At 49.6% G+C, this 11,957-nt stretch overlaps 1 protein-coding gene across 1 annotated transcript in view; it reads right to left on the minus strand.

The window, feature by feature from the left end:
• Window positions 1–11,957, minus strand: part of ANKRD27 (ankyrin repeat domain 27) — a 59,262-nt gene that overhangs the window by 27,755 nt on the left and 19,550 nt on the right. Inside the window, exons 4-12 of the mRNA XM_023518376.1 lie at window positions 10,095–10,297; window positions 8,844–8,903; window positions 8,706–8,759; window positions 8,558–8,623; window positions 8,395–8,471; window positions 7,517–7,638; window positions 6,266–6,344; window positions 5,036–5,168; window positions 2,797–2,889 (exon numbers count right to left, since the gene is read on the minus strand). Of these exons, the coding sequence (XP_023374144.1) occupies window positions 2,797–2,889; window positions 5,036–5,168; window positions 6,266–6,344; window positions 7,517–7,638; window positions 8,395–8,471; window positions 8,558–8,623; window positions 8,706–8,759; window positions 8,844–8,903; window positions 10,095–10,297 (887 nt within the window). The remainder of the gene's footprint in view (window positions 1–2,796; window positions 2,890–5,035; window positions 5,169–6,265; window positions 6,345–7,516; window positions 7,639–8,394; window positions 8,472–8,557; window positions 8,624–8,705; window positions 8,760–8,843; window positions 8,904–10,094; window positions 10,298–11,957) is intronic.

The following is an 11,957-nucleotide window of genomic DNA, read 5'->3' on the forward strand; positions in this document are numbered from 1 at the left end:
ATGTCACCCTCAGTAGAGTGCTGTGGCGTCACAGCTCACAGCAACCTCAAATTCTTGGGCTTAAGCAATTCTCTTGCCTCAGCCTCCCAAGTAGCCGGGACTACGGGCGCCCACCACAATGCCTGACTAGTTTTTTATTGTAGTTGTCATTGTTTGGCAGGCCCAGGGTGGGTTCGAACCTGCCAGCTCAGGTGTATGTATGTGGCTGGTGCCCTAGTAGCTGAGCTACAGGCACTGAGCCAATGATGCGTTTTTTTGAAGGTGTGAATTTTTTGAGAGTCCTTGCAGAAATACTCAGCTATATGTTTATGAGTGAAATGATTTGCTTTCTGGAATTTCCTTCCAAAATAATGAGTGCAGCAGGGAGAGCAGGTGGAGACAGAGAGGAAACTAGACTGCCCAGCGGCCACATGGCAGTTTGCTCATTATGCCAGTCTCTCTATTTCTATTAATGTTAGAAATTTCCCATATTTAGGCCGGTGCGCATGCCTATAATGTCTGCACTCTGGGGGGCCGAGGCTGGAGAATCCCTGGAGCTCAGGAGCTCAACACCAGCCTAAGCAAGAGTGAGCCTCTGTCACTAGTAAAAATAGAAAAATTAGCTGGCTGTTGCGGCAGGCGCCTGTAGTCTCAGCTACCTGGGAGGCTGAGGCAGGAGGATCACGTGAGCCCAAGAGTTTGAGAGCAGTTTGAGGTCGCCATGAGCTATGATGCCATTGCACTCTAGCCTAGGCAACAAAGTAGGACTCTGTCTCAAAAAGAAAAAAAAAAATCCCATCAGTAAAGAAAGCAAGACTTCTAGATATCTGAACACGTGGAGGTTGGTGTTAAGTGCCACTCCCAGGGCAGAGGGCGGCTCTGTGCCCCTCTCTCTCTGGCTCTCTCCATCTGTATTCCCTGCAACATCTGACAGCACAGACCACAGTAGACGGTGGGAAGACCTTGTGTCTGGAGGGCTGATCAGGTCGGGGCATGTGAGACTCTCTCATGCTGAACTGAGTGACTCCGAAATTCAGAAAGCCAAACTAAGAGGCCCTGGTGGCCCCACTAACTGCAGAGATCACCAGAGAGCGGTCGGAGACCACACAAAAATTCCCCCAAAATTCACGTCAATCCCAGACTTGGATCCTACAAAGAACACGATTAGGCAAACAACTGTCATTTTCACATAAATACTACCAAGTACTTTTTATGAAATATTTAAAACAAGAAGTTACTGACTAGGCCAGGTCTACGGGGAATGGAGTCCATAAGATAAAAAGACGAGATTAATGGAAGGAGGAAAATAAACAGGAAGAACTTCGATTTTTAAGAAGCACATTATCTAAGCAGTGAGAGGTTTCATAATTCATCTATCTAGAAAATACACTGCTTCATAAAAGCATTTCTTTTTTTCTTTCTTTTTTTTTTTTTTTTTTGAGACAGGTCTCTCTCTGTCGCTTGGGCTAGAGTGCTGTGGCGTCACAGCTCACAGCAACCCCAAACTCCTGGGCTCAAGTGATCCTTTTGCTTCAGCCTCCGGAGTAGCTGGGACTACAGGTGCCCACCACAACGCCCGGCTAGTTTTTCTATTTTCAGTAGAGATGGGGTCTCCCTCTTGGGCAGGCTGGTGTCAAACTCCTGAGCTCAAAGGATCCACCTGCCTTGGCCTCCCAGAGTACTAGGATTACAGGAGTAAGCCGCCACGCCAGGCCAAAAGCATTTCTTAAAAAACATAAAAAAGTAAGAGTAACATCTCAAAATTCCCAGAGCAAAGGAATGAGAGGAGCAGGATGTGTCTAAGTTCAGTGTGAATTTTGACACCTCGGGAGGAAAAGCCCCAGCCCTATTCCCCTTGTTCTGGCAGAGCTTCCTCTTGGGAGAAAGAATTGCTGTAGGAAACCCCCAAAACACACAAACCCACCAGGGCTCACCCCAACCTTAAAATTCCTGGATGTGTCCCTGCCAGGCACCAGGAGACTCCCCCGGAAGGTTGCCCCCACCTGGCCCTCACCAGCTACCTAGCAGGCACCCCTGCCCCTGCCTCCCAGTAAGTGGTCAGTGTCTGAGCAGGGAGCTGCCCCTCCGGCCAGGTGACCACATCACTGAGAAGCCAGGTGCTGCACGCCTGTCCCCCCCACCCCCCCACCACCCATGCAACCTCCAGCCCTCAGGCATCAACTCTGTTGGGACCACCAGCGGAGGCACCACTGAGCAGGCTTTGATGAGTAAGTAGTATTTGGCCAAACTGAGTAAAAAGGATAGCTCAGGGGCCGGGTACAGTGGACCGCACCTGTAAATCCCAGCACTCTAAGGGGCGAAAGCAGGTAGATCCCTTGAGCTCAAGATTTCGAGACCAGCCTGAATAAGACGAAGACACTTTCAGTAGAGACATCTCTATGAAAAATAGAAAAACTAACTGGACATTGTGGTAGGTGCCTGTAGTTCCAGCTACCTGGGAGGCTGAGGCAAGGGAATCGCTCAAACCCAAGAGTTTGAGGCTGCTGTGAGCTATGATGATGCCCCGGCACTCTACCCAGGACACAGAGTGAGACTCTGTCTCAAAAAAAAAAAAGAAACGATAGCCCAGGTGGGGGGGTTCCAAGGCACCCCCTATGCCGTCCAGCACAGAACAGATTAGGGGAGACAGGGAGACGTCCTGACCCTAAATGTAAGACCTGGGCATTCCCACCACCTGCTCTGAGCACAAAAGGAAGCTAGGTATTTCTGCAGACCACCGTGACGGATTTCATAAAGAGGCCCAGACACAGAGCGTCCCTCACAGAGCTACATCCACAAAGACACCCAGTGCCTTACCTCAAACAGGCAATCAATAGGAGTTGAAGTCATCTGGGACAGTAAGCTCATTCTCTGCTTAAGAAACAGCCTGTCACCACATCCCTCCGATTCCTGCAGGAAAAACCAAATGACCTGTGTTATCCCCCATCAGGGATCCCTCCAGACAGAGGGCCCAGCAACCATGCTGGCTGTGTGTCACAGAACAGGATTTGCAGCACCCCTCCTCCCCAACCCCTCCTCACCCCCCCACCCCCCACCCCACCCTACCCCACCCCCATCTCACTCCCGATCACCCACTGAAATGGGGAGCAGGCTGTCAACAGGGCGGAAGGAGAAGGGCTTGCTAGAGGCAGCTGCTCTGGCTGTTCTCAGGTAGAAACTGGACTGGTGGCAGTGGACCAGCGGTGCACATGGGTGGGGAACGTGTCACCTCTGGTGTGGAATGTAGCATGCGCACCTCGCCCCGCGCAAGATGGAAGCCTGGGCCATCCTGGCGAGCATCCTTCCCCCCTCAAACCTCTGACCTCATGCCTACAGAGCCCTGCTCTCTGCATGTCAGCAGGGCCTGCAGCCAGAAAAACCATCTGACAGGGCTGGTCTCTATTTCCCAGTGTTGACCAAAAGGAGAGGGGGTAGGTCTTGCTTTTTGAACATATTTATTAAAACAGCAGGCAGCATGGCTGCAGGGCCTCCAGTAAGACTCTAAGAGGATTCCTGACCCAGAGAGATTCTACACTCTAACATCTCTTGGGCATCTCAAGGATCCCCCCCCCTAATTAATAAATTCAGATCTTCATATCGCAGGGAATCTTTACCTGGAGAGAAAAATCTAGTAATGCATCTTTACCTTATGAAATAATTTGTTTCTGCTTTTTTTTTTTTTTTTCTGAGACAGAGCCTCAAGCTGTCACCCTAGGTAGAGTGCCATGGCTTCACTGCTTACTGCAACCTCCAACTCCTGGACTCAAGCGAGTCTCCTGCCTCAGCCTCCCAAGTAGCTGGGACCACAGGCGCCCGCCACAATGCCTGGCTATTTTTTGGTTGCAGCCATTATTGTTGTTTGGCGGGTCCGGGCTGGATTCGAACCTGCCACCTTAGGTGTATGTGGCTGGCGCCTTAGCCGGTTGAGCCACAGGCACCAAGCCATGAAATAATTTGTTATTGTTATTTTTTTGACACCAAGTCTCTGTGCCCTGAGTACAGTGCCGTGGCATCATAGCTCACAGCAACCTCAAACTCTTGAGCTCAAGCGATCCTCTTGCCTCTGCTTCCCAGAGTGCTAGAATTACAGGCATAAGCCACCGTGCATGGCCTATGAAATAATTTCTAATAAGACACTTCAAAGGTCACTTAAGAACCAGCAACCCAACTGCCTAATGATAAATTAACTTCTGGAAAGGAGAGAATGATGGGAGGGAAAGAAAATTTTTTCCCAGCCAGCTGAGGCCTTAGGAACTCTCCAAGCCCTGACATATTTGGGGGTAAGGTCCTCTCCTTACAGTACTCTAAGATTTGACTGAAAGCCCCTAAAGCTAGAGCTATGAGCACCACAGGGGACAGGCCCTTTCTGAGGTCCCCTGTAAGCAGGGGTCTCACACCAGTACCCTTAGGAAGGTTACTTAGCAAAGCAACACCTATGAAGGTCAAGAAATCCAAAACCCACACTTAGGCTTCCTCCTACACCACGTGCTTCTGAAGGTGACCAGGACGGATGAAGTAGGATATTAATGCCAATCACAATGACACGACCACCAACTTTCCCCGGCAACTGGGAGGTTAGTGTTCAGTCCGCTGAGTGGTTTTTAAGACTCATAGCCCTAGGCTAGGCACGCTGGCTCATGTCTATAATCCCAGCACTCTGGGAGTCCAAGGCGGGTGGATCACTTGAGCTCAGGAGTTTGAGACCAGCCTGAGCAAAGTGAGGCCTCCACTCTACTAAAAACAGGAAAACTAGCCAGGCGTTGTGGCAGGCACCTATAGTCCCAGCAACTGGGGAGACTGAGACAAAAGGATTGCTCAAGCCTGAGAGCTTGAGGTTGCTGTGAGCTATGACGCCACAGCACTCTACCCAGGGCAACAGAGTGAGACTTTGTCTCAAACAAACAAAAAAAGACTCCCAGCCTGGAAGTAGCTGAGGCCCCATTCTTGGGAGACCACTTAAGAATCTCCCTCCCTACAGGCCATCCCCACACATCCCCTGGTGTGTCAGGTACCACGACATCCACAAAGCAAGGCCAGGGCAGCAGTGAGATCTTACGGGCAGTTTCACGCAGAGGTTTCCTTGCCGAATGTATTCAATCGCGGCTTCAATGGAGGTTAGGCAGTATCCCAATTCATCTTTTGCTGAGCTGCTGAATCTAAAGTTTTTGATATAACTCAAATTGGCCATCCTAACAAAAAGGAAAAGAAACACAGTTTTATTATTTTATATCAAATTAACCCTTCTGTAAAACAATACCATTAGCTTGGGTGAGTGATCAAATAAATACCTAACTAAAGTCGGTCGGACAGCACGGAGAGCTGCCCACAGAGTGCATGCAATTAGGAAAACAGGTGAAACTACTTGTCGCTTCCCTGAAAGAGGCTGCTTGTTGGCTCGGCGCCTGTGGCTCAAGTGGCTAAGGCACCAGCCACATACACCCAAGGTGGAGGGTTCGAATCCAGCCTGGGCCTGCCAAACAACAATGGCAGCTGCATCCAAAAAAAAATAGCCGGGCACTGTGGTAGGCACCTGTGGCCCCAGCTACTTGGGAGGCGGAGGCAGGAGACCCGCTTGAGCCCAGGAATTGGAGGTTGCTGTGAGCTGTGATGCCAGGGCACTCTACCCAGGGCAACAGCTTGAGGCTCTATCTCAAAAAAAAAAAAAAAAAAAGTTCATTATTATAAAGTGAGCTGTGGGTTCTTGTGGGGAGAACATAGGCATTGGGGCCAGAAAGAACCAAAGTCAGCTTCCTGCTCAGCCACTGATTAGCCACAGGGTTCAAAAAGAGAAACAGAAGCCGTCTGGGCCTCCGTTTCCTCCTGTGTAAGTGGAAGGGCAGCCAACCTGTCCAGGATGACAGGAACACAGCACTGGCCTCTGAGGGGCGTGTGGTAGCAGTGCCTCTTCCTCAGGCTCCACTAGAACCACCACAGCACAGCCCTGCCATTTCTCAAAGTAGCTTCTTGTTTTTTGAGACAGAATCTACCCTGGGTAGAGTGCCACAACATCATTATGGCTCACAGCAACCTCAAACTCCCAGGCTCAAGCATCCTCTTGCCTGAGCCTCCCAAGTAGCTGGGACTATAGGTGTCCCCACCACCAACAACGCCTGGCTAATTTTCCTATTTGTAGTAGAGATGAGGTCTCACTCTTGCTCAGGCTGGTCTCGAACTCCTGAGTTTAAGCCATCCACCTGCCTCAGCCTCCCAGAGTGCAGCAATCACAGGTGCTGAGTTTCCCCTCCCAGCCGTTTATCTAATTAAGGGTCTTAGCAAAACATGTTACCAGTTAGGGACCTCTGTCTTCACAAGCAGATACAGCAGGACGGACAGCAGGTCATCAGCACACATGGTCTCCAAGTTAACTGCAAGGGAGAAGCACACATCAGAGCCGTCACGAGACTCACACGGACGGGTGAGTGTATCAGCTCCTTACCGCCCTCCAAGCTGCAAAACCACACTCCACTAAGATTACACATCGGGGAGAACTCATGTAATTGCACAATTTCCTTTATAGTGTCCTAAACAGATGTCAGGTTCGGGGGTGGGGGTGGGAAGAAGAACGCCCAGCATTTTCAGAACACGCACAAAAGCAGGTAACTGCTAGCAGACCACACACCCTGCACCACCCTCCTGGATAGTTAAAGAGCCCTGGCCACAGGGGCAGCAGACTCAAACTGGACATGTGCCCAGAGCCGACCCCAAAGCCTCCTTCCCCACCTGAGGTCATTTCCACTTTACGCACGTGGAGCCACCTGCCTGTGTATGACTTCACTTTTTCATTTTCAAATTTGCAGTCACCCATCCACATTTAAAAATTCACAGTACACGAGCAAACCGTGATGTCCCTCCCATGCCCACCTGCCACCCAGTCTTCTGTCCCAGACGCTAGTGCTGGTGTCCTCTGCGAATCTCCCGAGGCAGCCTATTAGGACACCACCATAGTCAGGATATGTGGCTGCTCCTGCTCTCTCTGATGCTATTGGAAGTGTGCCATATATACTCCTGATTCCACTCGGCCTACCCTGAAGAGCAACCCCTGTTTATGTGCAGAGATTTTTTTCTGGTTTTTTTTGAGACAGAGTCTTACCGTCACCCTGGGTAGAGTGCTGTGGTGTCACAGCTCACAGAAACCTCAAACTCTTAGGCTCAAGCGATTCTCTTGCCTCAGCCTCCCAAGTGGCTGGGACTATAGGTGCCCACTACAACACCTGGCTAGTTTTTCTATCTTTAGTAGAAATGGGGTCTCACTGCTGCCCAGACTGGTCTGGAATTCCTGAGCTCTGGTGATCCTCCTGCCTCAATCTCCCAGACTGCTGGGATTACAGGCGTGAGCCACCGCACCCAGCCGGTTGGGCTCAGTTCTGAGGTGCTGCTTCTCCATCACTATTTTCACACCCTGAATGTGTCTAACCTACCCTGCAAACCAAGCATCCACTCCTGAGAACACACTCTGAGACCTCACACTGGGACGCACTGCTGCACAGCACCGCTCCTCAGCAAACCCTTCTATCCAGCCCCTTCCCCAAGCACAAACCTCGATGGCTCGGAGACTGTGTGATCAGCTGCACCACCTTTCGCAAACAGACCAGCTTCTGCTGTGGGGAGGTGCACTTGTTCAGCTGAGCCAGTTCTCTCTTTGCACGGGGGATGTTGAAGCTGAAAGTAATTTAGAAGTAACTTCACCCCACAGTGGGCGTGGTCCTCCTCCTAGACCTAATACTGTTACTCAGGTTCTATGTGTCTTACAATAGACCAGATGGAAAAAAAAAAAATAGATTCTGCAAAGTAATCTGACTCGAGTCAGTGGCAACACAGAACAGTTTTAAGTCCTATGTAGAGTGCAGGTGAAAGTTAGCTGAGCTGCACCAGGGGAGAAGAGAGAGAGAGAGAAGAAAAGAGAAAGAAAAGAAAGGAAAAAAAGAACAAGAAAGGAAGGGGAGAGGGAGGGAGGGAGGGAGGAAGGAAGGAAGGTAGGTTGGTTGGTTGGAGAAAAAATACAAATCATTAGGCCCCAGAGGGAAATAGCCCTGGGTGGAAAGGGGTGACTTAAATATAAATATGTCAGACATTTTTGTGCCCTAATAAAAATTAAATTAACTCAAAAGGGGATGCCGCTATGGTAGGGTTCCCTCAGGGGCACAGGGAGGAGGGCCCCCTTACACCCAGAACACACCTGTGTGAGTTACGTGCCCTCCTGTAGACCAGCCATACAAAACCCCACACCAGGAAGCACCTGTCAGCTTGTAAGCCAGTGCGCAGGTGCGGGGCTGGCCACCAGTCACCTGTCAACTTCAGCTCTTGACGTTTGATCACAAGTAACATCGCTGCTCCTCAACCCACCACATCAAAGTCCTGCCTCAACCACAAAGAAGCCCCACTTCAGGGAGAAAGCAGCGTCCACAGGGCCCTCACCTGAACTCAGGCTTCACCCCGATATCTTTCTGCTGAAGATCTTGCAGGCTTCTTGTGATTTTGTTAAAGGCGGCATCCTAACAACAGATATTAACAAAGCTTCAAATTTCTTAAAAAGCACAGAACGGGGCTTCTGTCCTGGGTGACAGGGACAGAGACCTACCTCACTCGCCTCCATGGTACCCACGTATTTAAAGATGAGATCGTAAATTTCATGGTGGACGTACATCTGTGAAATCAACGGACCCCAGTTCAGGGGCTATGTCGGGTGACAATGACAGCCTCCCAGCCACTGCCCCTCTGCTCCTAACCTCCACTGCCTGCTTCATCAGGCTCATCTGGGCCTCCTGCTTGGCAAGAATTCTCTGGAGGACAAGACAAGGGCAGTTAAAGAGCTGGGGCCGCATGTGGGCAGACTGTAACCTGTCTTTGGAAGTCCTGCTGCTTACCAGGTGAGAGTCCCTCAGAAGCTGCTGGAGGCATTTGGTGTAGAGAGCATTCACGGAGTCCTGCAGAGAGACACCAGCTGCTCTTACCATCAGCTGCTCTCACCACCCCAGGCCGAGAGCTGGGGGCGGTGGCACACTCCTATACTCCAAGCAATCTGGGAGGCAGAAGCAGGTGGATCGCCTGAGCTCAGGAGTTCAAGACCAGCCTCAGCAAGAGCAAAACCCCATCTCTGCTAAAAATAGAAAAACTAGTTGAGCCTCTTGGTGGGTGCCTGTAGTCCCCGCTACTGGGAAGGCAGGTGGATGGGTTAAGACCAAGGCTTTGAGTTTGCTGGGAGCTATGATGCCAGGCCACACCATGGCACTCTACCCAGAGTAAGAGACAGAAAGACTATCTCAAAAAAAATAAAACCTGAACATGGGGGGGTACCCCAGAGCTTAAAGTGCTAATGCAAGTTTTTTCTTTTTTTTTAAGTGTCTTGCTCTTGGACAGCACCATATACTAAGGGTGGGGGATTGGAACCTGGCCCCAACCAAACTGCAACCAAAAAAAAAAAGAGTCTCGTTCTATTGCTCCAGGCTAGAGTGCCCTGGTAACATCGCTCACAGCAACCTCAAACTCCTGGACTCAAGCAATTCCCTTGCCTCAGTCTCCCAAGTAGTTGGGACTACAGATGCCCAGCTAATTTTTCTATTTTTAGTAGAGATTGGGGCTCTCACTCTTGCTCAGGCTTGTCTCGAACTCCTGAGCTCAAGCAGTCCACCCACCTGGGCCTCCCAAAGTGCTAGGATGACAGGTCTGAGCCCCCACATGAGCCCCCACACCCGGCCACTAACACAAGCTTTACCAAATCAGTTACACAACTGATTTTCGAAAATATTTTAGATGTATATGCATTAAAAGCAGGAAAAATTTCCTCTCGGGGTTAACATAGATATACCTTCCCACGATTCTCAAGTACTTTACAGTAGCTTATACTATTTTTTTTAAGAGAGAGAGAGTTTTGCTGTGTTCTCAGACTGGCCTTAACCTCCAAGGCTCAGTGGATCCTCTTGCCTCAGCCTCCCATGCAGCTGGGAGTACAGGCATGTGCCATCACAGGCAGCACAACTTTTATAAAAGTTATAAAAGTTTTAAAATGAGACATTTGGCAGAGGCAGTGGGAATGTTTCAGGGTAGACGCAGGGACCTGGTGCCCTGGCTGGGCCAGGGACGGGGAGCACCAGGCAGGACAGGACACAGCTACTGACTATGTGGTGACGGAGGCTCTTTCTTTCACATTCTCGGAATGTTCGGTGGAAAGAGGCGATGTTCCTGTTGAATCTCTCGGAGTGCCTTCCCAAAAATTCTCTCACATCTTCAATGGTTTTCAGGGAAAAGGGATCTGAGGGTGCTGAAGGCTCTTCTGAAAAAGAGATGGAGAGGTCAGGCTGGCTGAAACCTCGGCTGCCTCCTGGTGGGAGAAGTTCCAGACCCTTTCCCTCCTACTGGGGGCAATGTCCTCATTTCAAGATATTGCACAAGAACAACCCAGTTACAGGACAGCCTGGGGTTCAGAAGCCAGGTCCTCTCAAAGCCTTTTCCTGGAAGCAGGCCCAGACTACCTAGAACTGTGGGCAGGAACAGTGACACTCATGTGAAAGCCCAGATTCCTGATGACAACAGCCTCAGAGGGCACTTGGCACACTGATTGTCATCTGAAGTTCCTGGGGCAAATGAAGAATTGTTATTCATTAAAAATAATGACATCTCATGGACAGAAAGGAGTACTTTTACACTACCTGTGAGACTGCAAACTAATACAACCTCCTTGGAAGGAAGTACAGAGAATCCCCAAGGAACTCAAGTCGGACCTCCCATTTGACCTTGCAATCCCATTACTAAGCATCTACCCAGAGGAAAAAAAAATACTTTTATCATAAGGGCATTTGCACTAGACTGTTTATCACAGCTCAATTTACAGTGGCCAAAATGTGGAAACAACCTAAATGTGGAATGGATTAACAAGCTGTGGTAGATGTACACCATGGAGTACTATTCAGCCACTAAAAAAGATGGAGACTTTACATCTTCTGTATTAACCTGGAGGGAGACGAAACACATTCTTCTCAGCAAAGTATCGTAAGAATGGAGAAGCAAGAATCCCATGTATTCAGTAGTAACGTGAAGCCAGTAGACGATCTGATACACACCCTCATAACAGAAAAACTCACATCAATTCAAGGTCGGGGGTGGGACCACGAGGGGAGCAGGGAGAGGTGAGGAGGGCGGGGGATGAGTTTGGTCCCACTTAATGGGGACAATGTTAGGGTGTGAGCACACCTCTTGGGGGCAGGACATCATTATAAAGAGGGACTCTACCTAACAAGTGCAAACATGCTAACCTAATTCTTTGTACCCTTAAATTAACCTGGAATAAAAAATAATAATAATGCCATCTCACAGAGGCACCACAGTGGGGCTGGCTGAGTAATGAATGACTGTGTAAGAGCCAGCCCTAAAGCTGAGAGCCAGCGACAAGACCAGGACTATGCTTTGCACTACTACAGGGGTGGGAGTGGGGACATTCACACCCCTGGTTCATCACAGTACACCTGAGGTCTGTGTGAACAGTGCCCTTGGAACTGTACAGTATCCAAGCTGTGCAACCATACATGGCAGCCGCCATCCACATCTCCTTAGCGCCAGATGACTGTGAGTAAGTTCTAGAGAGAACTACTTTGAACACTTATGCTGGTTTCTAGTGGGCCCTTGAATATTTCTGGGATGTTTGACATTGTAACAGGTGTGTCATGAAGGAGTACAACAAACACATTTCTCCAACTCAAGAGAAAAAGGTTTTCTTGAGACAGTATCACTCTGTCACCTTGGTTAGAGTGCCACAACGTCACAGCTCACAGCAACCTCAAACTCTTGGTGATCTGCCTGCCTCCCAAGTAGCTGGGACTACAGGTGCCTGCCACCACCATGCCCAGCTAGTTTTTCTATTTTTAGTAGAGATGAGGATCTCACTCTTTTTTTTTTTTATTTATTTAAGAGACAGAGTCTCAGTTTATCGCCCTCGATAGACTACTGTGACATCACAGCTCACAGCAACCTCCAACTCCTGGGCT

This window comes from Otolemur garnettii, unplaced genomic scaffold (genome assembly GCF_000181295.1).
Source record: "Otolemur garnettii isolate 467f Iridium unplaced genomic scaffold, OtoGar3 scaffold00135, whole genome shotgun sequence".
In the NCBI taxonomy this organism is placed as follows: domain Eukaryota; kingdom Metazoa; phylum Chordata; class Mammalia; order Primates; family Galagidae; genus Otolemur; species Otolemur garnettii.